This window comes from Condylura cristata, unplaced genomic scaffold (genome assembly GCF_000260355.1).
Source record: "Condylura cristata isolate star-nosed mole 26May11 unplaced genomic scaffold, ConCri1.0 scaffold00006, whole genome shotgun sequence".
In the NCBI taxonomy this organism is placed as follows: Eukaryota; Metazoa; Chordata; class Mammalia; order Eulipotyphla; family Talpidae; genus Condylura; species Condylura cristata.
The window spans coordinates 54,932,248-54,958,703 of NW_004567107.1; the positions used below are offsets into that span (position 1 = coordinate 54,932,248).

The 26,456-nt window shown below is 38.2% G+C and overlaps 1 protein-coding gene across 1 annotated transcript; it reads right to left on the bottom strand.

Moving 5' to 3' along the window:
* Positions 1–5,553: 5,553 nt before the first annotated feature.
* HACD4 (3-hydroxyacyl-CoA dehydratase 4) lies at positions 5,554–24,213 on the bottom strand. The gene is made up of 7 exons (XM_004678014.2): positions 24,135–24,213; positions 22,664–22,767; positions 20,010–20,137; positions 13,464–13,576; positions 11,000–11,106; positions 7,764–7,889; positions 5,554–6,752 (listed from the first exon to the last, which is right to left on the bottom strand). The coding sequence occupies exons 1-7, from the start codon at positions 24,161–24,163 to the stop codon at positions 6,673–6,675; spliced, it is 687 nt and encodes a 228-aa protein (XP_004678071.1). The 5' UTR covers positions 24,164–24,213; the 3' UTR covers positions 5,554–6,672.
* Between the last annotated feature and the right edge of the window lie 2,243 nt (positions 24,214–26,456).

Genomic DNA, 26,456 nt, shown 5'->3' on the forward strand with positions numbered 1-26,456 from the left:
AAAGTTAACTTCCCCAAAACAATTTTAACAAAGATGATAATACTATATAAGGAGGAAGACTGCATTAAGAACTCAACTACCATCTTGAAATAACTTAGTCAATTTGAGAGTAAGCAGTAAACTTTAGATTTTTAGTAAACATGTTTGTTTAAAGCTGCTGTTTTAGAAAATAAATCAGACCATTTGGTTAAGAGAGCTGGGACTTTCATTAAAGCCAGAGTCACCGGCCTGGTTTCTGTGTGGTCAGTTTTTAACCCTAACCCTAACCAACCAGCCGATCAGTCAGAACCGCAGGCATTTCAGATGGAACATGGCATAGAATGTGACTGAAACAGTTCACATTTTCACCACTTCTGTGGGAAGAGATCTCACATAGCATCATCCTGGTGCATAAATGTATATCGCTCTGGTTCTGGGTGACATAATTTTTTTTATTTGGATTTATTTATTTATGGATACAAGAACTTGGGTACAAGCCAGAGGTGTGGGGATTCACTAGAGACAGAGTGGGGACTAGAACAAGCAGATTGACTGAAATACACTGCTGAGGGGAGCCGCAGGCAAGATAGGAAGAGGTCTGCCAAGCCTTCCTGGCTGGGGATTGAACTCGTGCTACAGTGGCTAAGGACTACTTAGTAGTGCTGTACTTTAACTCCTTGCACCACCAGGGAGAGCCTTGTAATAAGTTTTTATATCTCTGGAAAAATATACTTCATGCTGATCCCAGAAACTCCAAAGTCTCATCTTTCTTATTATATGATACATAAAGGTATGTATGAAGTTAATCTCCATGAACAATAAAAAATTCTTCAAAATTGCAATTTAGAAAGATCTGAATTTCTCAAATATAGAAACTTGTGAAATAATTTTCAACTTGATTATTGGATATGAAACAATTAAAATGATATGATGACTCCATGGCTTTGGGTTTTTTGAAGTTTTTTTTTTTTTATTGATTTTTTATTTTATGCATACAAGAACTGGGGTATAAGCCAGAGATGAAAGGGGTGGAGGGATAGATAGGATTCACCAGAGACAAACAGGAGACCCACTGAAATACATTGCTGAGGGGAGCAGCAGGCAAGACAGGAGAGGTCTGCTGCACCATTTGGGTCACCTCCCTGGCCAAGGATCGAACTTGTCCTGCAGTGGCTGCATATAGCTTCATTAGTGCTGAGTCTTTAACCCCTTTGTGCTACCACAAAGGTCCTGGTTTTATTTTTTGATGAAAAGAAAAAATTTAGCTTACAAAATAGTTGTGCAAAATAAAGGATACAAAATATGCCCTGTACATTGTAAAATTTACTAGGAATACTGTCATTTTTGTATGTTTAATTGAAAATAAAATAGTAGCTATTGTACTTGGGCTTAAGCCTGACAGCATCTGCCCTGGGACCTGGATAGAAAGCGGAAATTTCTTCTTTAAGAAATTGTTCTCTTGGCCCTCCCTGGTGGTGCAGCGGGTAAAGCACTGTACTGAGAATCTAAAGCCGCTTCCTCATGAGTTCCATTCCCACCTGCCCAGGAGGTGACCACATGGCGTGGCAGACCTCTCCTGACCCGCCCGCTGCTCCCCTCAGCAGTGTACCTCGTAGATCTGCCTGCTCTATTCCCCACTCTGTCTCTGGTGAAGCCTCTCACTGCCCCTGAGCCTCTGGCCTGCACCCCAGTTCTGTATGCACAAATAAATAAATCTTTAAAATAAAAAAAAAGAAATTGTTCTCTTTAGGTATTAAAATATTCTAAGAGCAAATAAAACTTTGAGAAAAGACACTTGCATATATTTTTAAAAGAGCCTATATGTGTCCTCTGAATATGAGGTACCTTTTGAGGTTAACCAAATATAATTGAAGTAATATCTAATTTAATCTGATTTCTTAAAACTGGTTTTAGATAGTGATCCACAAAATTGAGTTGCCCAATTATGACTGTCTATTCTGACATTCCTGCCCTTATGGTGCTATTCAGAAAATATGTGGCATAAACATCCAGAAGGCTTTCTACATCTCCTACTTTTATATACCTAAAAGGTTCAGTTTGCCATACTTGATTTGCTGTTCACAACCACCTTGGGCAGTTAAAGAAACTGAACTCAACATTCAGTAAGCATTAGGGCTGGATCGCAAGCCCAGTGCTATTAGCCCCAGGACAGTTAGTCTCACGAGAGGCCGTGGTTCAGCTGAATACCACAATGGAAGCGTACAATGACATAGTCATCTGATGACTGAAGCATGTTTTCACGAATTGATTTTCATGTGAAAGTGTAACTTTTTTGAAGATGAAATTTAAAAGTCTAGCTATGCTTAGCAAAATAGACTAGTTAATAATTCATAGTTAGCATGTTAAAAACATGTTTTGAAAGTATTAAACAAAGAAAAAATGGATGTCATCATCTTAGTTCTATGTACAAAAAACTAAATCATAGAGTGGTTTTTATATAAATAGTTTATTAGTAGCTTTCTGTCTAAAGCTGAAAGTCTTTAGATTCAAAAGCAGTAGTTCTAAAACCACACCATGCATAAGGCTTGTTTGAGGAGCCTGTCAAAATGCAGGTTCCTAAGCTCATTAGCAAAGTGCTGACTCAACAGATCTTTAGTGGAGCCCAGAAATCTGCCTGCTAAACAGACACACTTGTTAGTTCTGAGGCCTGGCTCTGTGGAATTAGGCTGAAAACAACCTTAGAGAAAATAGCCATATGAAAACTAGCTCAGGCCCAGGAGAAAGTAGGTTATCTAAACAGAGGAAACAATGTTTTCAAAACAAAAATAAACAAATGAAGATGTTAGGGAAGGGGGAGATGATTTTTACTTATGTCACTAATACTTTAAGAAAATAAAATATGATTCACCACCCGCCCCTTCCATGGCCTAATCTCAGCACTACTGACCAGGCAGGTGACACACGTAGCACAGCAGATCTCGCCTAATCCGCCTGCTGCTCCCCTCAGCAGTGTATTTCAGTAAGTCCCCCTGTTCTGCTGCCCACTCTGCCCCTGTGAATCCACTCACCACACCTCTGGCCTACACCCCAGTTCTTCTATGTAAAAGTAATAAAATGTAACTGTACATAAATTTATATAAATATAAGATTCTCTTAAGAAACATTTGGGTAATCAGTTTCTGAATGAAGTACATTTTTTAATGTGACAATTTGCATAAGACAGGTTACATAAGGTATAATCTTTTTTTAATATTTATTCATATAGAACTGGGGTACAAGCCCAGAGGTGATAGTGAGAGCATTCACCAGAGACAGAGTGGGGAGCAAAACAAGCAGATCGATGAAGTATACTGCTGAGGGGAGAAGAGGGTGACAGGAGAGGTCTGCTGTGCCAAGTGGGTCCCTTTCAGGGTGGGGAATCAAACTCACACTGGAGCTGCCATGCCAGCTTTGCAGTGCTTCGCTTCAACATAAGGTATAATCTTAAAAAGAAAAACAGGATACTTCTAGGAACTTCACTGAGATGTGATTTAGTAATAAACTTATTTGCAGGAAGCCTGGTAAGCATTTTATAAAATGCCTGGCACACTGTAGGCATTACAAAAGTGTTTTAGGCCCTCCCTGGTGGCACAGAGGATTAAAGCACAGCACTAAGAAGCTAAAGCCAATTCAGCATAAGTTCGATCCTCGCCCCAAAGGTGATCCACATGGTTCAGCAGACCTCTCCTGACCCACCCGCTGCTCCCCTCAGCATTGTACTTCATCAGTTGACCTGTTCTGCTCCCCACTCTGTCTCTGGAATCCTTTCACTGCCCCTGCAACTATGGCCTATACCCTAGTTCTGTATGCATAAGTAAATAATCTTTAAAAAAAAAAGTCTTTCTTGGGCACTCCCTGGTGGCGCAACAGGTTAAAACACTGCATTATGAAGCTGTCCGAAGCCACTGCAGCACAAGTTCAATCCCCAGCCAGGGAGCTGACCAACATGGCACAGCAGACCTCTCCCGACCCTCCCGATGCTCCCCTGAGCAATGTACTTTATCAGTCTGGCTGTTCTACTCCCCACTCTGTCTCTGGTGAAGCCTCTCACCACCCCTGCACCTCTGGCCTGTACCCCAGTTCTGTAAGCATTAAAAAAAAACTTAAAAATAATTATTTAAAAAACAGGTGTGTGTATGTCTACTGAGGTTAACCTGTTTACTGAATGAAAATCTAAGACCAGGATCAGTGTTTCTTGAAAAGCATACTGGAGTAAAATAAAATGTACCAGTACTGAATGGCTGTACTTGGAAGAAGAGTTACTTGCTGCTTTTTATGCATACCAAACTGGGGTACAGGCCAGAGGTGTGGAGGTGAGAGGATTCACCAGAGACAGAGTGGGGAGCAGAACAGGCAGATAGTCGAAGTATACTGCTGAGGGGAGCAGCAGGTGGGTCAGGAGAGGTCTGCTGTGCCATGTGGGTCACCTCCCTGGTCAGGGATCGAACTCATGCTGCCACTTCATAGTGTTGTGTTTTAACCTGTTGCCCCACCAGCGAGGGCCCATGTTCATTGCCGTTTTTGCAGTTTTTTTTTTACTTATTTGTCCCCAACAGAGGCACTGCTGACATTGCTTGCTGCTCCTTATCTTGGGTTGGCTGGAACATGACGCAGTGCAGCTTTGGCATTTGAAACTCAAGAAAGAACATTTTAAAAGTTAAGTCTTATATGCTTTCAAAATGGCTGATGCTTCCTGTATCATCTATAGTGAAAATAGATTTGAACAACTAGACCTTTGAGGATATTCAACAAAATGAAGGGGAGATTTTGTGGACATGCATTTCAAACAGTCAAAAGAAATCAATGTTGCAACTTAGGTAGCATTAAATATTGGCTTCTCAGTTTCACTAAGAGGAAAATGAACTTGAGTGGGAAATTAGAATGCATCCTCATTTTCATTAAATGCTAATGAAAGCGAGTTTCTTTTAATTATAAATATAGGCAGTCAGTCACAGTAGTATTGTGATACTGGCACCTTAGGAAATCACAGATCTTCATTATGTTATAGTTGCTACAGTTATCCCATTAATTCTCATCTCTGCCTCAAAATTGCCATAATTATTTGTCTTCTTTTTTGTGTGTTGTTTTTTTTTTACATTATTCTTCATTTTGTGCATTTTTCCATTTCAATTGTAATCCCCATGGGCTTCCCACCTCCAGTTCACCCATGTGCCATCACCACAGTCCAATGCACTCTTCCCATCCCAGTTCTGATCCCATTCTCCCTTCCACCCCCTTAATTAATTACATTTGTGTCTTCTATTTTAAGGAGTAGAAAAATTCTAAAGGCAACTAGTTTAAAAATTTTAATCTTGCTTTATAATGAAAAGTTTATTTCTTAAAATGAAGTAATAAGGTATAGTTTCTATAATTTTTATTTTAGTGATTCCTAGTGTATATTTCAGTATTTAGGTCACCATTTTATTGGGAGGAAGGCAAAGGGACTCTATTCTTCAAACACCATTCTGTCAGTAATATTTTAAATTTAAGATAACTTTAAAAGGTAAAATGTAGCTTTCAAAGGATAATTTTAACATTTTAAAATTCTAAATATATTAATTTGTAAAGATTTCAACAACCTTTAATATTCATTTATTTTCAAACATTTCATCTAGTGAAAATAGTTTTTTTGTGATTATGTCTTTATTACCTAGTTAAGAACTAAACACAAGATATGTATTACCCTGTTTATATAGTTACTGGTTAATTTGATTCTAGAATTCTTTCAAGAAAAGAAAATGATATATGTTGGTACAAATATGATCCTATTTGTCATTTATTCACATATATTTGAGATCTTCAAATAAAAGAGCCTTTTCTAAAACTATATATGATGATATATAATTTGTAGTAAGTAGCAATGAGAAGAATAACAATCTACTGGTTCTTGATTTTTTACCTCCTAGATGGATAGATAGATAGATAGATTGATTGATTGATTGATTAAAGAATAAATATATAAATGATTTACTAAATTTTTGTACCTTTATATCCCATTAAAGTATGTATGCATGGTCTGATAACTTCTAAAGGAAGATGGGACATTATTTGTGTGTTTACCAAAGGTCTATTCTGCTTTCATCTGGGTCCTCTATTCCTTAATAGGAATTAAATTAAAGCCCAAATAACTTGCATATTATCAGACTATTTCAAGATCTGAAAAGATGTTTGATTTTCCAAGTGTGTGTAATGTTTAAGATGGGTGTTAGCCTGGAAACAGTGGTATCTGTCTATAAAATATGTTATTCTAGACAACTACAGAAAATATTTCACGTTAACTCCCCTCCTACATATCAGCTGCTATTTGGGAACTCAGAAGTAAAAATATATAGCTGTAAATAGTTGTAATTTAGGTTTACAACTTTGGTTTCTTAATTTAATTGAATCTACACCAGCTAATTTTTTTAACTAACCTTATAGGAAAAATAATCAAGCTTCACACAATATTAGTTTAATTGTATAAAATCTATGGCTTTCATGAAGTAGGTTATACAGAATATGTTTGGGAAATATAATGTGTGAGAAACATAGAAACATATGTGAGAAACATAGAAACATGTGTGATGTGTCTAGAGTTTTGGTAACTATAGCACATCAAGTCACTAGGTATTTTCCCTCTAGAATCCTTCTGTGCCATTTACTACAGCTGTATCTACACGCCTGTCTCCTGATATCACACTGGACGGTAGTGCTTCATATTTTCTTTTTAATGGGAAAGATTCTCAGGATGTCTCTTCTTTCTGAGTAAAGGTGACTGTAGGTAAAATACATACCTAACATGGAGAAAGAAGTGGCAAAAGTAAGGTTAATTAACCATATCTTAGAAAGAACCATGGCCTTATTTTTTTATAGCTTCCAACTTATTTTTTACATACTTTTTAATTAAGGTAACGTTGATTAACATAGTTGTCAGTACTTTAAAAGTATAGGGTCCCTTCCCACTTCAGGTGTTCTTACCATAGCATGCCCACCACCAAAGCACCCACAGTCCATTGTGCCCCCAATCCACTTGTTCTAGCCCTCCCAAGAAACATAGCTTTAAAATTTAGTCATAGTGCTACCTTCATAGCAAGAACAAGAAGCAAGCCACTGAAAGAAATGTCCAGATTTTCTTGCAGAAGGGAAGTAAGCAAACTTCTCTATCCTATTTTTTTATTGCAAGGAATTAATTTTTTTGCCTTTCATGTCATTCTTATCACCCCTTCTAAAGTTTCACATCTGTCATCTTCTGGATTGCTCTTATATATCTGGCAATTGTTACCTTTTAGAAGTAATCATTATCTTGGAGATTTGGAAATGTTGGAGCTGGAGAAAGTAAAATTTAATAATGGTAGTCTTTTTCCTAATATTCTGGGAAAACTATGAAGGTGGTTGATCAAATTTGCCTAATTCTAAGATTTTGTTGAGTATATTCTTCTTCAGTCTCTAGCACCTGCTGTCACTTGCCTGTTAGGAGATGGTAGCACGTATGGCTAAATCAACAAGCAAGATATAATTGATATCTAGAATTTGTTCATAGGTAGCTGAGTTCACGGTTAAAACATCTTTATTCTTTACATAATGGCTGTTATAATTTCTACTAGTTTGACTGTTGTTACAGAGTGATACACTTGAAATGGTGGTGTCTGACAGAAGGCACTGTAACTTCTAGGTGCTTTACTAACAAGATCAGCTGCACTGTGTCAGGTCAGGCTTCTTCCTTGCCCTCGCTCATTAAGGTAGATGGCAGAACAAAACAAGAGGAAAAGGCAGAAACAAAAGGGAAAAATAGAAAAGTCACTTACCTATAAAGAGTATCATAACATATATTTTCAGCACATATGGGAAATAAATGGATACGTCAAAGGGCAGCTTTGTGGAGTAAGTGCCAAATGATTCGAAATAAGGCAGCGACTGATAGATGGCAAATGCTGTTTATAGAAAAAAAGGAGTTATGAAGTTTCTCTCTGCAACTTGTTATAGGGATGTGTGTGTGCGCGCATATTAAAGATATTGTATTTAATGACAGTTTTGTGACAATGACTGAACCCTTCAGGTAAAGCATCAGTTTGATAACGAAATCTGCTGAATAACTAAATTGACAAGGCCATACAGCATGTTACTCATTGAATTTTTGTTTCCTATACTCTTCTATGCCTACAGAGAAATAGGCAACATTTCTTAAAATGTTATCTCAAATAAACCTGCGCCTTAGCCACAAATAGAAATGACAAATGAACTTAGAAAATGCTACACATATTTTCTTCTTGACATTTCACAACACATATTAGTAGAGATTCTGAAAAGTTTTGCAGTAAAAAAAACTGGCTTCATTAGACATTTCCTTAGCCTAAATGTACTTGAAATTATTTCTTCCTTCCCACCCCAGCAGTATTTAATAAACATTCTGAGGAACTCTGAGAAATGCTGTCCAAATTATTTTTAGGGAAAAGGCTGGTCTTAGGTAAAAAAGACATGGAGATTTTATGAAATTATCTCCCCATCTGTGAGTTTTTGGTAACATTTCATGGGATGAAATGACAATGTTTTATGGTCAGGAAAAATGTTATCATTAGGGTAAGCTGGGTGAAGTATACATGCAAAATTGCACTATTTTTGCAAGTGCTTTTGAGCTAAAATTACTTTTGTATTAAAAGTTTAATAAGGGCTCTCCCTGGTAGATTAGAGCACAGCCCTATGAAGCTGTCCACAGCCACTGCAGCATAAGTTCACTCCCTACCCCAGAGGTGACCCACATGGTATGGCAGACCTCTCCTGAACCCTCAGCAGTGTATTTCAGTAGATGTGTCTGTTCTGCTCCCCACTCTGTCTCTGGTGAATGCTCTCACCTGCCATACCTCTGGGCTGTACTCCAGTTCTTGAGTGCATAAATAAATCTTAAAAAAATAAACAGGCACCCACAGTTGAAAGAGTGGGAAGTTGGGCATCTACACAGATGGCACCAAAGCACCATGACAGTTCCAGGCATTGCAGGGAAGCTCCTACATTGTTCATCAATATAAATATTTGAGTTAGTTCTTTATAGGAACTTGATTTTTGTCTCACATTTATCAAATGAGAAACTATAGTTGTTGAATTATGCCACATTTTTTAAAAATCAAGTAGGTTTTCTTACTACATGTTTGTATACTTTGGAACATTTTAAATATTTGGAAACATACAAAGATAAAATTATAGTCCAATATATCCCATCACCCAGAAGTAGAGTTGACTTTTGCCATATATGCTTCCAGACATTTTTTCTATTTCTATTGATGTTTTAATTGCAAGAAAAGGTTTTGATTTTAATTTTATTAAAAAACCATGACTTGCATGGCTATCATCTAGGAACATGACATTCCTGATGGGGAGATGGCTCAGAATTATGAATTATAAGAATGGGAAAGATTTCTATGCATTTATTCATTCCTCATTTTTAGAAAAAGATTATTTCTATCTTATTCCTTTATGTATTCTATATTATCATATATTTTATATAACAAAAGGAATATCAAATTAAATCTAAGCTCTATATTTGTAATAAATATAAATATATATTAAGTATAAGTATATTTACAATAAATGTTTCAATGAGTGATGAATTTCATTCTCAAAGAAGTAGACATTTTTCAAAAAGATTATTCTCTGGACTCAACATAGCCTATTTAAAAATTTAATAATTCTCTTGAAAACAAGTTTTAAAATTATAAATAGTGATTTAGTGTACATTCCTTCTCTCTGATCATCACTAAATAGCTCAATTGTATTTAATGTACTATGAAATTATTGCCAGTGTCACCACTTTAATGTTTTATCTGTTTCTATATGTTTTACCTTCATTACCGTAATGTGCTTTCTTGATTTCTTTAGACCTCTCAGACACTTCAATCACAGCTTTCAGAAATATCCCTGTGTAGTAAATCTATTACATATGGATGCCTTTATTTCCCAAATATCCACAAGCTCTTTGCAAATTGATGATTTTAATTTTTTGTTTGTTTTTATTTTAAAGATTTATTTATTTGTTCATACAGAACTGGGATACAGGCCAGAGGCTCAGGGGCGGTGAGAGGCTTCACCAGAGACAGAGTGGGGAACAGAACAGGCAGATCAACGAGGTACACTGCTGAGGGGAGTAGCCGGCGGGTCAGGAGAGTACTGCTGCGCCATGTGGTCACCTCCGGGGCAAGCAGGAATCGAACTCATGCGGAAGCGGCTTTAGATTCTCAATGCTGTGCTTTAACCCACTGCGCCACCAGGGAGGGCCGATGATTTTAATTTTTAAGTTCACATTTTGACTAAGTAATTCACCTACTTCATTTTGTATTCAGTAATTTATTCAATGTTTATTGAGCACCTATACTGGGTGCATCAGAGAAAGGCACCAAGGAAATAAAGAAAACCCTATATCTTCATGAAGTCTAGTGGCCAGTGACTTAAATAGACATAAAACAAAACATACTATTATACAAATGTCTAATGACAGCTGAGATAGATCTTATAAAAGGTCTATGATGCTGTATTGTGGTTACTGACTTGGTTGACAAAGTAAAGGAGTGCTTCCTTGAGAAAATGATTGATCTAAAGGTAGATGATTGATCTAAAGGTAAATGATTGATCTCTGGTAGAGTGTGGGATCCAGAGTAGAAAGTAAGTGGAAAGATTAGTCCAACCAGAGAGTACTGAGTTTCTAAGCATTAAAAATAATCACTAAACGATAAATCTCTTTTGGATAAAGAAACAGACTTTGAGTGTTTAAATGATTTATGCAAAACTCATACTTTGAGTTGATGAAGGTAAGAACCTAGACTCGCAGGTCTTCATTCCTCATCCAATATGTTGACTACTCTGCACTGCTTCCTCCTCTGACTTTGTTGTTTAATGCTTTGTTTCTTTAAATCAAGGGAAATATGCCAGGAAAGATCCATTGAGTTAGCTAACCAATAGCAAAAATAGTAATTTAATCATCAAAAATGTTGTGAACCATTTAATCTACATTGCCTTCAACAGTAAGCAACACAGCAAGGTACTCTCTCCTTACCTTCAGCAAGAACACACAGAGGGTAAATCGGCATCCACAATGTTTGACTGAGCCAGGTCAAGACAGCGTAAGATAGTCCTATGACTGACAACATACTGTAAGTGTACCTGAAGAAGACAAGGAACTCATAAACATCATTTGCTACTGACATCCTGCAAATACCAAAAGAAGAAAATACCTCACTCCATAATTAAATACATAGATAAAACTGGAAAGCATGTGATGTCCTCACTCTATCAGTGTTTTCTGGTTTAAGTAAAAGAGGTTGTTTATAATAGAGAAAGAAGACATTGTAAGTTTGGCTTGTCTCATGAGGTGAATCATGGATAAATGTGGAGGGGAGCAAAGAAAAATAAGACTTATCCCCCACAAATTATGGTGACAAGTTTCTTTAATTACTTATTCAATTTTACTCAGAAGCCAAGGTCACTTTATGCAGCAAGCAGTTAAGCTTTGTAAGACACACATACTGGAAAATGTCTATGGAAATTTTAAAGAAAAAATATGACTGCTATATCCTCATCTGGCCTCCCTCTGCTTGTGCTGTTGTGCCATCTCAGTGATCAATTCAAGACCTCCACTTAGTCTGCTTTGGATACCACTGGTAGTTTTAAACCTACCCTTTCTGATATAATAGATGAAATAGTGCTCATCTCTTCATTTCTCTGAATAGCCAGTGGTTTTCAAGCTTAAGTATATATCAGAAGCCTCCGGAGGGCCTGCTAATGTACAGACTGCTATTCCTTGGGTGTCTGATCAGTGATTCTGATGAAGAGTCTGAGAACTTGTATGACAAGGGAAGACCCAGTGATACTGACACCACTGGTCCCGAGACCACATCTCAAGAACTACTAGAATACATTCAGCAAAACAAAACCCCAAGCCTTAGAAACATGAACAAAGAAAGGGAACTCTCTCTCAGTCCAGGACCCTAATTCTCCTCTGATAAAAAAAGTAGTAAGTTGATACAATGGAATATTATTCAGTCACAAAAAGGGAATGAAATACTGGCACATATTACAACATCAAGAACCTGAAAAGATGCTAAATGTAAAAAAGCCAATCACAAATCTTCAGGATAGGCATAGAGACAGCATGTACTTGTCAGGAGCTGACATGAGATACTGCTAATGTATGTGGGGTTTCTTTTGGAGTAATGAAAATGCTCTTTAATTAGAAATATTGATGTTTGTATATGTCTTTGAATACACTAAAAATAGCACATTTTATATTTAAAAGGTAGACTTTTAAGGTGTGCAAATTACATCTCAACACTTATTTTTTAAAAGAACTAAGTGGACTTGCCCAAGGTCATATAGCAAGTAAGTAGTGGAGACAAGTATAGTCTGAGATCTACTTCTCTATCCAAATGCAAGACGTTTCTTTCTTAAATGTCTCCACTGGGTTCATTTGAGACTGAATCAATACAGAAAGAGTTAGGTATACTAGAGAACAATATATCAGAAAGTCACAGTCCCAGATGAGGTGCCAACATCTCATGAACCAGAAGCCACAGGCTACCAGAGTCCATAAAATTTGCCCCAAGTCTACAAAAGTACTAGTTAAAAAAGGAGAAGTAGCTTACTAAGTTATATATACAAAGAACTGTAGTCACTTGAATTCAACAGGTATTTTATTCCAGTTCACAGTAAGGCTCAAGCCATTATTTAGAAATATTGCAATTCAACTAAGTTATTGGCCATATAAGTACAGAATTTACATAACCTCAGGTAAAATGCCAGACCATTTCCTCCCCCAGTTGTCATCTCCAGATCTTTCAGGTGGGAGGACCAGTTCTCACTGGTTCATGAAAGTTCAAATAGCAGTTGTGACAACACCCCAGAGTGAGCCACTGCTGGCAGAGACAAAACTAAGTTCATCTTATCGCAAAGTGGCCAAGTGTTAGAAGGGGAACGAAACTGAAGACATTCTAAAGCAAGTGTTCCTAACCTGAACTCCAAAGATTCCGGGGAGTCCACAGTCATTTGAACTCACTGGAATTGTACACCAACAAATGTTTGCAGAGATGCACTTTCCCCCAGAGAGATGAGGCCCCAAACTTAAAATATTCTTGAATTTACAGAAACCAACTTTGTAAATTCAGACTTGATATAATAAAAGTCTTGCTTTGCTTATTAAAGTAACATGTACTGGAGCAATTGCAAGGAATGCCTTTCATTAGCAAACAGCTGTGAGGTTTATTCCAAATTGGTGTCATGCCAAGTCTTCTGCTAGAAACCCAAACGCACTGATTTGCTCTTGTAATTCCATGGTAGGTTTTCATTATCTTTGTTATGCCCATTATGGAAAGTACTAAAAATACATTTCCATATCAAGATAAAATAATTTGCAAAGGAGTTATGTTTTTCTCTCTCATTCAGAGTAACCAAATGTACGCAGTTATTACCGGCCTTATTGTAGAAAGCAATTTAGTCTTGTTTTAAGAAGTCATTTGCCTCCTTACCTAACCATATCCAATAGATTCCAAAAGATGAATAAAACACACACCACATATTTCTCTTGAACTTCCTCTTGACTGGTGATCACCACAAAGAGGATGATTATTCTCTCTGTGAGCTAACAAAGAAACAGTAAAGTCAAGAATTAGGATCATCTGTTAAGCATGTAGGTAATTTTCTAATTTTATAAACCAGAGTTCCTCCAAAAGACATGCTTTAATTGGAAATATGCATACTAAACTATTAACATTATCTCTCAAGGAGAAGGGTTATGGGTGAATTTCATTTCCTCCATTTTTTGTTTTTCAGTATTCTCTAAATGGTAAATGATGAATGAAAAGATAACATTTTATCTGAATCAGAGTATTTCCCTTCTGAGATACAGGCACACATGTTTTCATTTACTTGGACAAGCTTTTGTTGGGTGTTCCCTATTGCCTGGAGAAAGGAGGCAGAGATCTCTGATGACAGGCAACATTTCAGTTGGGTCTTGAAGAATGGATAGGAGTTTGTCAGGCCAACAGGAAAGGAACAGGCACCCCAGACCCAAGCAGCAAACCCAGCAAAGAAGCAGAGATGTGAAAGGTAAGTTGCTTTGGCAAGTACTAAGAATCATGGGGCCACAGTTCTTTGGCAAGTACTAAGAATCATGGGGCCACAGTTCTTTAATGTGCATAAGGAAATAATAGGAGATAAAACTGAAGATGTGTTGGACTGGGTTGTAAAGCGTTTTTTGAACAACAGGCAGAAAAATTTCAACTTCATACAACAGGAGAAGCTTTAGCAGTTTTTTTTTTTTTTTTTTTTTTGGTTGGGTGCAGGAGAGTAACATAACCCTAATTCTTATAAGCCCATGGAAAATGAAAAGAATTCGGCATGTTCATATTTTTTCCAAGTCAGTAAACAATTACAAATCATTGAGAATTCACAAACTGATGGCTTAAAAACTCTAATTACCAACCTCAAAAAATGCCTTCCTCTTTTCTTATCTAAATATAATGTGCCTTCTTATATTGTAGTAATACCTCCTGAACATTCTGCATTTTGTGCACATTAGTAGAATATTTTTCTTTGTTCTCAGTGGTCAAAGGAAAATATTGAAGGACACATGAGAGAAAAGGAAAGGGGAGGACTGCTTTCTATTTTTCAATTGCTGTTTTTATTTTTACTGTGGACTAAGGAGAAAGGACTGGGATAATCTATGACTTAAAATCATAGGATATTAGTTCTGGAGAATTACCTACTGCACAGAAGTTCAAAATTTTCCACAGATGATCAGACACATGATCAGAAATCCACATGTACAAACTATCTCAGCATGTCTGTGCCTCATAGTGACTCAATGGGTCCTTGCTTGGCTAAGGGAATTAGATATGATTCAAACCTTTCTCAATCTATAGGTGCTAGCTACTGCACTGTTTTGCTTTTGACACTCTATGTACTGCCCTATTTTCATGACTTAATTATGTTTATGTCATTGATTATTTTAACTGCAATTATAATTAACTGAATAATCCAAGCTAGCTGTCATGACACCTGGCAGCGATCAGATACAAGATCTTAACAGCAAGCAAATACATAGACCCTGCCTAATCTTACATTTGATCAGTGCCTGTTAATTAGGAAAATCATCTAATTTTTGATAAAAGTCATAGGAAACACTTAGACATGAATATGTGTACACAACACACTTCTAATCACTTACTATTGAAAGAAAAAACAGCTCTTGATAAGATGGATAGCTAGTATCTTTTTTAAATATTAGCCCAGTCAACCTTTTTTTTTTTATAAATATGGAATTTGGGAACCAGAAAAAAAGCATTCGGTGTCTTGCTCAAACTAGGGACAGAATGGAATGGACACATATATCCCAGGTCTCCTGGTTTCCAGAGTTGTAAATTATACATGATATCTGGCTGCCTCTTAGTTACTGAGTAGAGAGGGGGGAATCTTCCAAAAGATGATTCACAATGAAATCTGCCCTGTTGAAAACTATCACTTGAGTTCCTGTGGCATACAGATGGAATCCCAACTGTATGGAAATCAACAGTCAATGTGCCTCCCGCCAAACGTAACACAGTGCATACACAGATGTGAGTATATGAAGACTCCCCTCCATGATTATCAATCTAATATCCAAGTTATATGAACACTCCCCTCCATGATTGTCAATCTAATATCCAAGTTATCTGATGGCTACTAAACTCCATCATAAGCATTCGGTAGTAACATAATGGGAGAATTAGATGGAGATATTCTTAAATTGATAAAAGCTGATTTTTTTAAGTTACTTTGTGCCAATTTCTGAATATAAACCATCTCGTTTAATTTCCATTACCCTAAGGTGTAAGCATATTGTCATCATCTTTTACAAAGGACACTATACTTCACAGAGTGAAAATGACTTGCTTCACATCTTAACTAAAAACCTAGACCAGGTGATTCTGAGTGCCTTGTTCTGAAACTCTGTTTTATTCACCTTTGTTATTTTATGGGCTCTTCCCATTAAAGTTAACCTCAGTATCTTTAAAATCATACTATAAATATAGCTTTAATCACATGAAAAATTTAAAAGCAAAGAGAAGAAAATTCAAAATCTTATCTACAGAGTGAATTATGCATCTATTAATTCCCAGAAGTCTCCAAAGTTCAGAGAATCTTATACCTTGATATTCTCTTTGGTGTAATTTTAACTAATAATATGAACCAGATTCCAAATCAAAACATGAGAGAAAAATATACATGGTTTTATGGAAAATCAGAAAATTATTACTCTAACAATGCAAAGAAGCATCAGCTTCCCGGTTAAGAAACTAGGGTAGAACTTGACTGTTTTCTTAAAAGGGTTACATTAAGACACTCTCCTCTGGGATTTCCTTCATATCAATTCTCATAAGAGTCTGCGAATATAAATTCTACAGAGTGATGATTCTTGGCAAGCAAATCTCTTCTTGCCCTTGTCAGAAATAGGAATAAGGTGATATTGGTAAGTATCAAAATAGTGCTCACAATGGGCACAATAACTTGGGGGTGATAATCCCTACTGTTTTGATGTACAGTTTTTAGAAACTGAAAAATGAGTTCATGTTGCTTGAGTACTTACTGTGAACTAAGTAAGGATGCAGATTTTAGTTATTTTAAGTCAGTTATAGATGAACTTTTTGCATGTAAAGCATTTCTCAAAAGGTAAAAGATTAAACTTGGTTAGTAAAGAGACATTTCTCTAATTTCATGACAAAGATTAAAAATTTTGTGGATATTTTCCCCACTCCTAAAGTTAAAATATTCTAAATATTTAAGCTATATCATCAACCAAAACCTCTTTCTCATAAGCAAAGTTAGAACAAAGTCCCTCAAAACTAACATTTCAATGTTGGTAGTACTTCCACTCTTTTAACGCAAATTGTTTTGATTAAGTCTACTAAAATAAACTGATTTCCTAATCCAACTTTTATTTACAAAACTAATAAAATATGGATGCTCATTTGGGATGGAAAGGAGAGAAGCCTGGTTTTCAGCTGTCATTTCTTCCAACAGTTATATGCTTTTTTTGGTTCATTTGTACATTACTACTTTATACATGTAATTATTTTAACTGGGATAGAAGCCTAAAAACAACTATTTATGATACTGTTTTTCCCTTTCCCCTAAAGGGTATTTTTAAATATATAAAATATATATCTCTGTGCTAAATTATTGTCTTAGTGTCAATGGATTTCTTCCTTTTCCTTTTTTTTGTTTTAAAGATTTATTTGTGCATGCAGAACTGGGGTACAGGCCAGAGGCTCAGGGGCGGTGAGAGGCTTCACCAGAGACAGAGCGGGGAGCAGAACAGGCAGATCGACGAAGTACACTGCTGAGGGGAGCAGCGGGTGGGTCAGGGGAGGTCTGCCACGCCATATGGTCACCTCCGAGGCAGGCGGGAATCGAACTCATGCGGAAGTGGCTTTAGCTTCTTAGTGCAGTGCTTTAACCCGCTGCACCTCCAGGGAGGCCCACTTCCTTTTCTTTTATTGTGTGTAATCTTACAAGTTCATAATGGAGCCTCCCTGGTGGCACAAGGGGTTAAGTCTCAGCACTATCAAGCTAATGGCAGCCATTGCAGCCTGAGTTCAACCCATGGTCAGGGAGCTGACCTACATGGCACAGCAGACCTCTCCTGACCTACCAGCTGCTCCCCTCAGCAGTGCATTTCAGTAGACTTCCCTGTCCTGCTCCCCACTCTGACTCTGGTGAATCCTATTGCACAACACTTCTGCCCTGCCCCCAGTTCTTGTGTGCATAAGTAAATAAATCTTTTTTAAAACGATTCATAATAGCTCTTCCCTAACTGCCAAAACAAAGCTGCAGGTACAAAACATTTTCAAATGCACAGAACAAAACAAAGAAAATGCCCCCCTCTCTACAGGTAATTCTATTTGCTGAATTAGCTAATACTTCCTACTGCCTATAGAAATTACTTATCCTGATACTTTGGAAGACCAGTTCCCAAAAAAAGAAAATTCATTTGAGACTTAGCACTCTTGCAAGGGCAGTGTCCAAGTAACATCACAAATGAGCCAATGTGGTTTTCAACCCACTCGAAAGCAGCTGGACACTATCTATTGTTCAAGAGGCCATCTGCAATCAGCTATGACCACCGTGGCAGTAGCTTAGTCACATTCTCAACAACAGTTTTTTCATTTAAAATGGGGAAACAGGAAAACCAAGAATGATTACACAACCTTACAGTTTTGTTTGGTTATTTTAAAGCAGAGACATCAGAGTCATCTCAGAATGAGGGAATTCTCTCAACTGGCTACAGAACTCTAATAAATAAGGGAGGAGAAAATGAAACTTTGAATTATGACTTGTGTTTTTTAAGCTTTCTCCAACACCACATACATTCTGAAAACCATTTAAAAAAAAATAGAAAGGACAGGTAAACTCTTAAATCAACAAAAAGAATCCATACACAAAAGAGCTGGGGCGTAGGCCAGAGGTGGGGGAGGGGTCAGAGGATTCACCAGAGACAGAGTGGGGAGTGGAACAGGCAATCGAATGAAATACACTGGCTAGGGGAGCAGCGGGCAAGACAGGAGAGATCTGTTGCACCATGTGGGTTAACTCCCTGGCTGGCATCAAACTCATGCCACAGTGGCTGGTGATAGCTTGATAGTACTGTGTCTTTAACCCCTGCACCACCAGGGAGGGCCCAGAACTTCAGTCTACAGCTGAGATTTCAACACTTAAGATGTCTTCATTCTAATAATTTCTACTTTTATTAAATATGGAAAATTTAAGATAACCCATAAACTTAAAATGCTTCATTCTTAATAGACTTCTTAAGAAGACCTTCCTATTTTCACCTTTTAAACTTTATTGATATTTTAAGCAAATTTTAATACAATATTCTATGCCATTCCTGCAGTCAACAAAAATTTAAGGTGTAGCTTATTTCTAAGCACTTTGCCAGGGGCTGACAATGTAATTATATCTGATGTTTTAATGATTTTATAATGCACCAATGATCAAATCATTTATCTATCTTCAAATGTATTTTACAACCAGCAAAAACAATACTTATGAATACCTTTTTTCTAGACTTTAAACACATGTTCATATAATCACCTAACTCTTATCTCTTTGTTCTTATGGAAAATACCGCTTTTTTTCTCTCTGTCTTACCTTAATCCAGCAATGTTTTCCTATATTAAGTCTCTACCAGTGAATTTTCCACTTTCATTTAACATGACTTGGTAAGAAGCTTGGTCATCTACAGCTAGAGACATGGTAGAGGAAAGAAATAATAACTAATAGCAATAGCTATTAGCTATCACACCTTTAAGAGCTAGGAACTTAGCCCACACATTTTTTCCTCCATGAGACATATGTTTTGATTTTCATGTAACATGAGAAAATGAGATTCAAAATAATTGATTGATTTGCTTAGATACATACAGCTAGTAACAAGTAAACTGGAATTTCAGTCCAAGTCAATGTGATCCCCACGTCTATAATGAGATACTACACTAGAAAAATGTAAATGATCTTTCCATCTGTGGTTAGTAAAAGTGGCAAAATAAATAATAACTAGAGATGCTTTCATTGTCCGGATAGGGATAAAAGGAACTTGGTGTTTTTGTTTTGTTTTTTTCTCTTATCATTTTGTATCATGACATTTCCCTCAAAGGGCCCAATAACTGTGAGTGACATGATCCCAGTGATAAGTGCAAGAGCCAGGGGTCCAAACCAAGCCTGATGGGCCTCAATCTAAGCCCTGTCCACTGACCTATACCCACCACTGTGGTGGTCGTGGTCATGATCCTCCGAAGGATCACTAAATCCACAAGCATCACTGCCCTGAATGTATCCAGGTGGCTTTTCACCCTATTCAACATTTTAGAAAGAGTTCATTTTTTCATGACATTCTCATGTGTTAGTGACTAGGGTTGAAATTAGCAGATATTAGCTTCTTGCTATAAAGTCAAAAGCAGCTGCAAATTGAAACAAACATTAGTATGAATCAGATTCTAAAGTAATAATAATTATCAAATGTGTTTAAAACCTACCTGCAGAAATCTCGGAAGAAGAAGGTTTGACTCAATGCCCACAAATATGTGCAGCAACTCCAACAGGGAAATGGACTGGCAAAGTTGCATCATAAGCCCAATAGCATAAAACGTGTCAGCCATTGAATCTGTGTCCAGTGAATGGAACATACAGATATAGTAAGTAAAAACTTGACCTCAACCCAAATCTACACAGTACTTTGTAATAAAACTGGGATTATTCTTTTTTAAATTGTGCATGTGAGAAATTTTCTAAGTAGGCTACTAAGCTACTAAGAATACAATGCAATCAAAGAAGTCCTTCATATGACAGTACATTTGCTCTTCTTCCAGAAATAACTTGAAGAAGGCTCCATACCCAAGTTATGGTATTTCCCCATATGATGGCTTATAAAGCCACTCCTAGGAAAAATACTGGATGGTTTCACTCATAGCAGGTGTATAAAGGACCAAGCAAGAAAATAATAATAATAATGAGCAACCAGACACATTTTACAGGGGTGAAATGGGGAATGGGATAAAAAAACAGTTGGCAGAAGGAAGTGCACTGGACTATGGTGATGGTATATGGGTGATTTGGTGATGGGAAGCCCCCAGGGATTACAACTGAGAATGAAAAATGCAGAAAATGATGTTAAAATAAACTATTATATTATTATTTTTTAAATAATAAAGCAACTCCTCCTTAAAGTGGCCCCTTAGACTCTAGGAAAATTAAATGTAAAAAGGTAGAGGGTAAGCATATTTAAAAAGTTATCTTGTTTCCAACTTTTCCATTGACAAGAAAAAGGCAGAGACATAGAAAAATACGAATTAAGAGTCTTATGGAAACCACATTAATGATAGGATATTAAATAACACATGTGTCCAGCATTTGTGCGCTATACATACTAGGTGCTATACATACTTACTTGCTGGGTTTTTGTTAGTTTTAGACACTGAAGTTTGAAGTTCTTAATGCTGAATTTTGGATTTTGCGTTCCAGAGAACCCAAATGAAATTATACATTTGGAGACAGCTGAAATGGCAGTGAAACAAATGTCCCCATGAATCAGAAACACTCTTTAAATTTTAAAATGAAATTTTGCCATGTTCAGAAGCTTCTAGTGAAGCTTTGCAGTCTATATTGTGTAGTGATCATTCACACAATAATTTATCAAGCACTAAGGGTTTCTTTTCTCGGCCGCTCTGTGAGGAGCACACTATTATCACACCATTTCACAGATGATTCCTGAGGCGAGGCCCACACCCTTAGGCTGCCTTACACTGTCTGTGCCAGAATACTGTCAGTTACACAGTGCTGGAAAGGAAGAAGGTGGCGTGTTTTAGTAGTTCAGGTAATTAGATTGCTGATGCTCTACAACTTAAATACATTGACTCCAAAGTCATGCCGCATCCCCACTTACTTATTTTCAGCTGCCTTCCATAGGAATGGGTTTTAGTTCTTTAATAAAAAGCAGCTGCTATAATTATAACAGCAGGATAATAATTAAGAAATAAATACACTGCTGACTCAGGCCATTTTTCCCACTGGAGAGGCTTAAGAAAGAGTTCGTGCTTATGATTTGTGCTGTGAATGATCTATAAAATGCCCACAAAGCTACAGTTAACTTCTAAGACCCTGAGTGATTTTTTTTTTTAATGTAAGGAAAGTTTTCCCATGCCTGTGGTTTTCTCTGTTTGCAGACCTCCAATAATTATAGCTGCAATTCAAGCCTTAGGTTGTATCTCTGGAGGCTCTCGATAAAGGGCAAGAATTTATCTGTAGATTTGCAATAGGAAAAAGCAACATAAAATAGTATTTAGATTAATCTTCTATGATACATCAGTCAGAATTGTTGCGCACAGCATGACTTTTCCCAGATATGTTATCTGGGAAACCAGCAGTTTGTTTTTAGCTGAAACCAGCAGTTGCTCAAATTGTCGAGTCACCGAACAGTTGTAAACTGTAATGACACTTAGCCATGTGAGGATGGAACATGAAAAGCATATTATTTTGACAGTCATTTAGTGATTCATTTTTCACTGAAAATTGAAATGCTCTTTAAAATCTTCACTTTTTAGGAAACTAGAGGAAGCTTATGACTAAGCCTTTAATACCAACTCATATATGTGTACTGAGTCATCTACAAAGTGTGCCATTTTCTCAAGGACACATGACCTTTGAAGGGAGCAATAAGAGGTTTGTGGGATAGAAAGTTTGTCTTTTATTTATGAGTAACTTGAAGTTCTCCTAAACTTGGGGAAGAAAAAAACATGGGGAAGTATTTGATTAATTCCTGATATCGCTGCTCAAAATATTCTAGTGGAATTTAAAGATATTTGTCAAAACCACACACTAACCCTGCTGTGGTTTGGGCAGAACCAGAAAGGAAGAGTGAAAAGGCACCACCGTAAGGGCACACCTTTTCAGGGCAAATTTCCCACTCACGAGGAAGTCAAATCCCTTCATTTTCCTTCCCCCCTCCTCCACAAAAGCTTTGGTTTTCACAGTAAGCAAGAAACATGGTTACTGAAAAGTATTGTTATTAGGTTTTAGAGGTGTGCAGGATATTAGTTGAAGTTCACAGAAGTCTAAATTTAAAATTAATATAAACTGGACTAGATGAAACAGGATTAACAATGAATAATCAAAATCTGTTTTGAAGTTTTACCTTTTCCAAATGAAAAGAACCGGACTGTCATATTGGTAAATATCCATGAGTGCCCACAGAACTGGATCAGGTAGTAAATGAAAAGATAGGTGCTCCTCCTATACCTACAAATACAGGAAAGTAATATCAGACACTTCCTCAATTAAATCACTCTTTCCATGTTACACACATGCCCTTTAACATATGAGCCAACCTGAACAAGCAAGAGAAAATGACTCCACATCAGAGTCTTTTATTTAGTTATCCCCAAATGCACATCAGATTTTGAAAGGACACAGAACACATGTTATATGCTAAAATGAGACTCCTTACTTTGCTTAAAACCAAATGTGGTTCTATTCAAAATCCACTTTCATCTTTGCTCAAGTTCGAACCTTGCTCCTCACTGAGGGATACGAATAATCATTGGAAAAAAATGCTCTGAATGTTATTTTTGGGGGGGGGGGGAAGACGGCTGGAGCTGGACTGATAGGCTCAACATGTATCCCACTTGGCTTGCCAAGAGCAGAACGTGAGAAAGAGGGGTGTATAGTTACAAGAGAGGAGCAGTGATGGTGGCAGTCCAAGTTGTGAACAATTCAGTCTCTGAATTGTTCTGCACTTTTGATCGCTTTGTGTGATCCAGGTCCGCAAGCACCACGGCCTCCTATTCCTTTGCAAGAGTAGATTCTCTTCCTCTTTTGACACACTCACAGAGCAGTTCAGTGGCTGGGGCCAGAAAAGGGAAGTCAAGCTGAGTTTAAACATGGATTGCTGGGGAGATGACTACGAGAAGATGGACGGAGAGAGTTTGTGAGAGGGAAAACGCTGCTGGAGGTATCCCTTGAGGGTTCAGAAAGATAGGGGGCGTGGCCCTGACAGCTAGCCAAGATTTTATCTTCAGGAATGTCAAACCTGAGATAACAGGCAAATAAGTCGGCAAGCACAGACAGTAGTGTGATGATAGGGCACCCTACAGATGATGGGAACTATTTTAAAGAAGAATTCCTTCCTTTTGGCCCAAATCAGAGCCATTGGCTTGTAGGTTAAAATACACCTCCCGAGATCTACCGCTATACCAAGACAGCAGTTCCCGTTCCGGGCTGGAAGATAGCGGTGCTGGAAGTTTCAGTAGCCGGTTGATCTGCAGCACTGGGTCTGAAACGTCCGGAGATGGGCCAGGGGGTGGGGGTGAGGAAAGAGGGGAGGGAAAAAGCTGGGAAGGATGAGCAGAGGACACACAGAAGAAAGGGCTGATCCAGCAGGCAGTCCTGCCCATTTCCTCGTCTGTAAAATGGGGGAAATACCAGAGCCTTCTTCCTGGACTGGTCGAGAGAACTGAATGCGCTAAATACCTCTCAAGAGCACCAGAGTGTGCAGGGCTGCACTGCGCTGGCTCCCTCGGGTCCAGGCGCCGAGTGCGGGTGTCCCCGCCCCCAAAGGTCCCTCCTCCCGCGCCCCTTCCCCTCCCCGCCTCGGCGGAGAGCCCTACCTGGGCTGCAGCCAGGCGGGCAGCGCCATGGACCGCCACCACCAGGCCCTCCAGAACAGTCTGGGAAGTAGAACCCGCTGGGAGCGCGGGCGGGGCGGCCCCCGAGGCCGCTGAGCCGGGTGCGGAAGGGCGGGGCCTGTCCAGTCTGAGCAATTTACCAAAAAAAAAAAAAAAAGGCCAAGTCTTGCAGAGGTCAAGATTAAAAAAAAAAAAAAAAACCAAGTTTCATTACTATTCTTGCAGCTGCGAGAGCGCGCCCCACTGCGAGTGGCCCGCCCCGACGCTGCACTTGAGAGTTTGTCCCCGGGTTCAGGAAACTCCTTACTGGGCTTCAAGACCTTTGCGTTGAGATCTGGTTGCAACCTCCTAGAATGGAATGGGCCCTCCCTGGTCTCTAAAAGCAGGCAGACAGGTGGCTCCAACCTCCCCACCCCACCACACTCCCTCAGATGTCAGGACCCCCAAGGGCTTGGGCTTCTTTTATGAACCTCATTTGTGAGAGCAGCACAGAGAAGCAGCTAGTGAGCACTGCAGCCCAACTGGGCCTCGCTCACACTTGCAGATCTCTCTATCCACATTGTGCGCATCTTATTGTAGCCCAGCACTCAGAAAATCTTTTGGATCTGCTCATGTCTATATATATATATATATATAGATATATATATGTATGTATATATGTATATATGTACATGTATATATATACATACATATAAAATACATAAATGTTTACTATACAAATATATATGTGTGTATATATACACACACATGTATATATTTGTATAGTAAACATTTATGTATTTATATAAAGAAATATATATGACTATAAAAAGAAATATATATGAATAAAAAATAAATGTACATGAATAGAAAAAAATATTTATATGAAAAAAAATTTAAATATAAGCTTTGTACTCGGATCAGGGTCTTGGGGGAAGTGGAAGGAGAAACTTGAAACAGACAGGTGGATAAGAGACCCCAAGGAAGACTTTATCATGTTTGTGTTTTGATTTTGCTCTTTTCAGACTTGCCTGTCCCCTTCTGCCACAGTACGGGTCCATAATATACCAGAATCAACCTTAGACTAGTGGGAAACTTTTAGGCCTTAGTGGTGTTAGGCCAATCTGGCAAGATCAGGCCTCCCTGTGCTGCCCGGACTGGCCTACATTTTAAGCAACTTTTGCTCTACCCTTATCAACCTTTGCCTACAAATTCTGGAACCAACCGGCCACCCTGACCAGCACTCCAACATTCCAGCCAGAACTGCTCTAGGACCCTACTCAGCAGGAAGTAGTTAGAGAGGGTGGCACCCTATTACACCAAAAAGGCTGGAATGTTAGACTAGTACAGGCAGGGCAGGAAGGCCAGAGGGTGCCTTGACCTTGAGCAGACAGGCCTAACAGGTGGCCCAACCCAAATGTAGTTGGGCACTTACCCATGAGGGGATGGATAATTTTGGGTGCTTGATAGAGAAACTATACCCTTTTTCTTCTCTTTTCTTTTTTGTGCATTAATTATATTAAAGTTATTTTGAAGGTCTTAAGCACTAAAATCTGTTTTATCTTTATGTGGTGGATGGCAGAACCTATTTAGAGCAAGCAGGTTTGGGGGGTGGGGGCTCTCATTACATGCTCTGTAACAGGGGTTTGATTTCTGTTTGGGGTAAGGAGTGGGCAAAGAGAAACCAGGCCCTTGTGATGTAGATCTTCTCATTCTGTTGGGGGAAAAGTTGTCCAGAATGGACTCCACAAACAGGTTTTATGGACTCCACCCCCACTGCAGACCAAAGAGATCCAAGAAAGACAGCAAGAACTACACATCCCATAATGTCATCATTACCAAAGGGAGGGTTGCTAGGAACTGAGGGTGGTGTTAAGCAGCCAGGCTTAGTATATAACCAGACATGTGGGCCTTGGGGGCTTGGTTTATTGCGGTATTTTCAGCATGCTTTTGGGGTCCCAGCTAGCAAACTGGTAGGATGCATTTACCAATTTATCTCTCCCCCTTTCTCCCTGAGTTATTCCTTTCATTTCCTCTTTTTGTAAATAAACTCTTTATTATCCTTTTTTGTGTGCCTGTGGTTGAGTCTCATTATAAGTCCCTTTTAAGTGTGTACGTGAGGACCCAATCAGATAACCCATTTCACATTGGGGTTGCCCTGTAACAGTCTACAGCTTCTTTTAAAAAAAATCTTTCCTCTCACCCTAAAACCTCCCCACTAATGCCTAGGAGGTTATGTCTTCTTTATTCTTTTTTTATGTCTTCTTTATTGTTACAGAACAAGGCAAAAGGGACCACCACTGAATCCCCAAATCTGCCTGCTCC